This window comes from Silene latifolia, chromosome 7 (assembly GCF_048544455.1).
Source record: "Silene latifolia isolate original U9 population chromosome 7, ASM4854445v1, whole genome shotgun sequence".
Lineage (NCBI taxonomy): Eukaryota > Viridiplantae > Streptophyta > Magnoliopsida > Caryophyllales > Caryophyllaceae > Silene > Silene latifolia.
This window is the reverse complement of record NC_133532.1, coordinates 24,649,762-24,656,219: the sequence shown is the minus strand read 5'-3', so window position 1 is coordinate 24,656,219 and position 6,458 is coordinate 24,649,762. Positions and strand designations below refer to the sequence as shown.

The following is a 6,458-nucleotide window of genomic DNA, read 5'->3' as shown; positions in this document are numbered from 1 at the left end:
ATATTAAATTGGCAATCTTAATTATAATAAAATAACTTTTTCATTAAAAAATTGTAGTTCAATTATCAATTTCAATTTTATCTCTTTTACCTCTTATTACTACACATTATTAAAATTTATTTTTACAGTCAATTTAATTGTTAAATTCTCTATAAAAATACGATCTGAACAACGCACTTTCGTGCGGGATATACACTAGTATGGTTAGTAATAATTTAGTATAGGAAATAGTTTTAGAAAATGGCTAATTTGGTAAAATAATTTTGTTAGAATGGTTGGTTAGGAAACAGACCCCGTTATTTCTTCAAGATCAGAGGTCATGCTAATCAATTACGTTAATTAGAACATTTTAGATTGTGATTATAAATTTATATTTGTTATCAATCTAACGGGTCATTTAAATCGGGTTTATGCTTAATCAATTTTTGTATGTTGTAGCACCGTTTCTACGGCCAGTCGGTGCCCCTTGGATCCATCGACGTAGCGATGATGGATCCATATGTAAGGGGTTGCCTTACGTCTCATCAGGCATTAGCAGTCTGCTAATGCCATCCGAGGTTTAAAATCCGACTGGTCATTTCAAAGCTCGTCGGTGATTGCGTTTGGAGGCTCCTACGGCGGATGTAAGTATACCGCAATCTCGTCTCTTCCATTTTTTCGGTATAAATAAATTTGCATAGCAAAATTGCTACTAACTGTTTTTTTTATTTCATTTTTCCTTGCAGTGTTGGCAGCTTGGTTTAGGATCAAGTATCCTAACATTGTCGACGGGGCATTAGCTTCCTCAGCGCCGGTGTTTGATTCGGAGGACTTGGCTCCCGAGAACGAGTACTGTTCCATTGTCAGCAGAGATTTCAAGGCAAGTCCAAGATTTTTGACTTAAAATTTTAATACATTTATCATTTTAAATTGAATGATTTTCGTACTAACAAATTTTTCTTTCTTTACATAGGATATAAACGAGAAGTGCTATGATTACATAGCCAAATCGTGGAAGTTAATGGATGAGGTCGCATCCGAGCCCGGCGGCATAGACAATCTTTCGCTTACTTTCAGTTCGTGTGGGTAAGTATTTACAACGTAAACTCCATTTTATATCGCCATTTCAAAATTACCATTACATAAAGGACCCATCACTTACTTACATTGAAGATAATTAGTTTTGGAATGAAAATTAAGCGTATGTTTCACATGTGGAGGGTAAATGGGCCGAAAATTGACACGCCAGCCTTATAATGTTTTGGTGAGAATTTGTATGTTCATGGACTGGGCCTAGGCAGTACATGGGCCGAAAATGGTCTGGCCCATTAATTAATACGGCTTTTCGACGTCTTATCACTCACAAAATTCTCATATCTCGGACTGTGTCATAGTCTTTTGTTACTATGATTTTTATTTATTTTCTTAATTTCGTTAATTATTTAATTACTTGAAATCACAAAATCATTTTGATTGTTTGACAGGCCATTATTTTCAACCTATGAGCTGAAGAACTATTTAGTTCAAGTTTACAATTACTTTGCACAATACAACGGTAGATATGGGCAGATTCCGCAATTCTGTAGTAACATAGCAAAGGCGTCCGAGGATAACATCCTCAAAGGATATTGGATACGGCTTCCTTGACGGCTTGGGATTGGCAGGTAAAATTTATTTATTTTTAGTATTAAAAATGGCGCGGGTCCGTCTCGTGGACTGTCCGACCCGTGAGATTGTACAAGGCCCTCCAATTTTGGTGTTGGCCCAACTCTTAGTCCAGTGGCTATGGACACACATAATTTCTTACCATCTTGAAATTTAGGCCCACTCACAACATTTATAAGTTCTTACAATTTCTTGAGCCCAAATCTTCGTTGAGCCCATTTAGGAATGTTCAATATTATTGTCATGTTCTAAATGTGTGTATTTTCTCAATAGCATTTGAAATTTTAGAAAAACATGAAATAAAATTGTTTAACGTTTTACCTAATGTAGTTTGTATATTGTAACGAGAAACTCTTTGATTTTGTAATCCGTCGTTCAGGTTTGTAGTGAACTCGTACCCCATCACGGTTGTAGCGAGTTGACTATGTTCGAGAAGAAGTCATTTAACTTGTCTACGTTTAAGGAGGACTGTTTCGAAAAATATGGGGTATACCCCCATGATAAGTGGATTTCAACGTACTATGGCGTACAGGTATTACTGAATACTTTTTTAAATTTGTAAATCAATTACAAAATGTATTTCTTTTTATTTTTTAATACTCAAATATCAAGTTAATGACCGTAATTTTTTGTTGATAGGATCTTAAAACGTCCCTTAAGAAATCCGCAAGTAATATAATTTTTTCGAATGGCTTGTTAGATCCGTTTAGCGGCGCCAGGTATTTATTGAAGTATCAAATGTTTTAAATTTCTAACATTTTCTTTTTACATTTGTTTACCAACTATTAATAATTTTTTTTTTTCAATTTACAGCATCTTAGAAGACATTTCAAAGACTGTTGTGGCAATAACCACTAAACAAGGTTAGTTGTCTTTATATTTACCTATTTATCAAAAACAATAACCTTTTTACAGTAGTTATCAATTAGACAATTACGGGTAGAATTTTGTAGATTTTATGGCGATAAATATGGTATAAGACGGTTTTATACTTCAATTGCTACAATTAAACTTTAACGTACGAATACAATATATGTATATTATCTTTCACGATTGTTTGTCATAGAATTTTAGTTTACCTTTCTTTGTTTTTGGTTATGTTTTTTTTTTCAGGATCTCATTGTCTGGACTTGGGTCCTCCGCATGACGACGACCCAAAATGGTTAAAACACCAACGGGAGAAAGAGCTGAAGATTATAGGATATTGGATCAAAACAGCGGATTCGTCGAGCAATCAGGTGCCTGGTTTGGGCATATGGCTAGTCCTCGTTAGTGTTTATTTTATTATAGTTTATGGTTGATGATTGATTTAATAAGGAACTAGGGAAGTATCCAACATTGAACATCTACGGCATCATTTTGTAAATTCATTTGTATGTATAATGAAAGATCGTTGGCTGATAAAATAGGTACTCGTACTATTTTCTGCAAACTGAAGCATCAAAGCAAAATATACAACTCAAACTCAGAAATAGCCAATACCCACCAACCAAAATTCAGACTTGAACACACCCATTACTCTAAACATTTAAATATCTAAAATCCATGTGTTTGAGACAATTTATAGCATACTCCGTATAATCAAAGGATAGACTTATTGCTTCCCCAAGTTGTCTATGACTCTTAAGCCCCACACTAACTTCATTATGATTCAGAGAAAATTTTAGGTCATCAGCAGTTTAGAACATTCTTAAAAGTAAATAAGGGAACAAATGCATAAGAACACCGTAATGTGTCAAAGGAAGTATCAATTTGAATAAGACATTAGTAGTAACCTTCATTAGCCATAAAATAAAATTCAGAAGACGTCACCATTCTTCCCACTAAAACAAACATACAAGTAAAAACAAGTCTATCAAAAACACGTAACAAACTATTAACTACGAGCAGTTATTTGTAAGTGTAGCAAATACATTTTCCACTACTCAGCATAAAATCACAGTTAACATCCAAACGAGCAATTTAAAGCATGGGGGAAGGGTAGAAGGGTGAATATTACACATCCCGAATTCTACACACAGAAGTGATGACGCTTGTCGCATAATAAAAAGTTTTAAGTTAGTGTAATTGTGTATCCATGACCCAACTTCGGCTATTGAACATAATAATTGGCTTTACCGATCAAATTTTTCTAGGCGCGGAAAATTTAACAAGGTAGCATAATTCATTAGATGAGATTCTGAGTCATACAAATTTATTTTTCAAATTTTAACAAACATAGAGACTTGAAGCAGTAAAAATAAACAGTACCCATAATTCCATAAATAGAGTCTTCTTGTACAAAAACCACAGGGAAACAGTGATAACCCACAGCAATCAAATCCGGCACTAAGTAAGTACGTAGTAACTACAATTGGTCTCCCTTGTGACGGGTTACCATTTGTGGCGGATATTTTGTGAGTTAAAATGGTAACAAAATGGGTTAGTGGAGAAAGGGGACCACATGAATAGTGTTGCAGAGAGAGAAAAAGTGGGTACTTTGTGAGGTAAAATGGTATCCGTCACTCAAGAGTGACGGATATGTGCCGTCACAAACAAGAATTTGTGTAGTAACTAATACAATAGAATCAACATGTGTGCCTAAAGAGAGAGAGTCAGACCATCATTGCCCCAGAAACATTTGGGGATCATGAATAGTTTACGTTTCTATTTTTCGAATATTTGACACTTTCCTTCATCTTTTAATAATATATGTGAATATGTCATTGAGACGGAGGAGAAAGTATATCACATAATACAAAAATACAAATCAATCGTAGTTGGCGCAGTGGTAGCATGTGGCTGCCCTTGGTAGGGAGGTCTGCGGATCGATCCCCCACAACTGCGATTGGGAGGGGTTTAAATACCGTAATCCTTGGACACGCCCCGAAATTCGGATTAGTCGGCCCAATGTGGTTCGGATTACCGGATGGTTTAGACCAAAAAAAAAATAATACAAAAAGACAAAATCAGGGAGACGACTATATATACTACTTGAACAATATTTGTTCTATGTCATATCTTATACGGGAATGCTGCGGTTACCTGTCATCCTAAGGGATGTCTTACCTGGCACACGTAGTTTACAGGGTATTGCATATGCCCGAGGGAATTAAACCCCTCGTTATCAAAAAAAAAAAAAAAAAACAAATAAAGAGACGACCATACTACTTAGAACAATCTTATCTTTATTAATTCGTAAGACAATACTCAACCTGCAGCGCGTCGCCATTCATTAATCCAAATATTTTTTTTTTATTCTTTTTTTTTATTTTTGAAAATTTATGATATGGTGGGACCCGTTAGTGTGCAATTTTTTTATTTTTCAGAATTCTGGCTATACGTACATACGACAAATTCCATCTCAGAACAAATATTATGAAAAAATATTATACATTCCGAATAAATATATTAGATAATTACAATAAAATTGTAAAAATAAAATATTCATCAAAGAACATTCATATCGTCCTAAATACAAACCCGTGCAATTTTGCACGGGTTTAAAACTAGTATTTGTTATATAAGATGTGTACTTTCAATAAATAGTTCAAAGACAAGTAAATTTTAAGGACAACGAAATCTTGTATAATACTTCCTTCATTTCATTCAATTTTATACATTTGTTTTTGAGAACTATGATAATCTTTGATACAACTTCTAATATATAAAATAAAAAAATAGTCACTGAAGATATGAATAAAAGAAAACGAGTATTAATGCACATGTATAAAGCAAATGTGTAAAATTAAATGAAATGGAGGACGTACTAGACACTTTAGTAGCCACCTTTTTTTTTTGGTAAAAAGGTACTACCAATTTCAATATTTCGCACACGAAGATTTTGTATTATAGGTGATAAGCACATTATCTTACCATCTAATTGGCTTATTTCATGTATAATAACACATGATTTACGTCACATTTACCATATTTTTAATGTCGGGTTAGTAATGGAGTTTTGAGCAATGATCTAAAGTAAAGGCATGTCTTGAAGTCTACCATGATACAAAACATCTACAAGCAAAAAAGAAGACTATCTAAGACATGAAAAATTGAATGGATGAAGCAATTATAGATTTGAAGCTTTGTTTGCATAAGGATCGACGTCAAATGAGTATATCTTGAGTTCTAGAGCTTGTGTCGATACAAGGCCAAGTGGAGATGAAAGCTTATGTTCTTAGCTTTCCAACGACAAGTCACACGCCTCATTTGGCCAAGTAACGAAAGAGATATGACCTTTTGAAAAAAGTGCAGTGTAGGGGCAAAGCGCACCGGCCGTGCGCTTTTCTCACCCCCAAAAAGCGCATCGTGCGCAATTTCTGGGAATTGTGTATTTTGATTATGCGCTTGCACCTATCTTAAGGCCCATTAATTCCTCTTATGTTAGGACTATATATAGATGAATACCATTAGGGTCATATTATCAATAAGACTCTCCCAAGTCTTAAGATTCTGCCACATCAGCTTTTCACTAATTTTTATTATTTTTTTATTGTTCAGACCTCAGACGTATCTCAAACTTTATACATTATCCGTCAGACTCACCTCAGACTCTACTTTTCCACTCCTTTTATTCCAGAAAAAAGAAATACCACATATGATTCACTCATTGGTTAATTTCCCTTTAAGGTGGGGTCAAGACTCACCCAAATCTTAAGTTGAGTCTTGGATTTCCAAGACTCAACTTAAAGACTTTGTCAAGACTAGGATAGATTATTGGTAGTCTTGAGTGAGTCTTATCTTAAGACTTACCAAAGTTTTGTCTCAAGACTACCAATAATGTTACCCTTATGTTTTCATCAACTTATGCTTTACTTTGTTAATCAAGTTGT

The 6,458-nt window shown here is 34.4% G+C and overlaps 1 protein-coding gene across 1 annotated transcript; it reads left to right on the top strand.

The window, feature by feature from the left end:
- The first annotated feature begins 240 nt into the window (after positions 1-240).
- Positions 241-2,945, top strand: LOC141589885 (uncharacterized). The gene is made up of 8 exons (XM_074410505.1): positions 241-252; positions 439-508; positions 726-859; positions 953-1,065; positions 2,059-2,176; positions 2,284-2,363; positions 2,458-2,507; positions 2,758-2,945. Exons 1-8 carry the CDS (start codon positions 241-243, stop codon positions 2,943-2,945), a joined length of 765 nt encoding a protein of 254 aa, XP_074266606.1.
- Positions 2,946-6,458: the final 3,513 nt, after the last annotated feature.

Excerpts from the sequence above, each read along its gene's own strand:
- LOC141589885 (XM_074410505.1), top strand. Across the intron at positions 509-725 it reads GATGGATCCATATGTAAGGG|TGTTGGCAGCTTGGTTTAGG; the intron begins GTTGCCTTACGT and ends TTTTCCTTGCAG. Across the intron at positions 1,066-2,058 it reads CTTACTTTCAGTTCGTGTGG|CGAGTTGACTATGTTCGAGA; the intron begins GTAAGTATTTAC and ends TCACGGTTGTAG.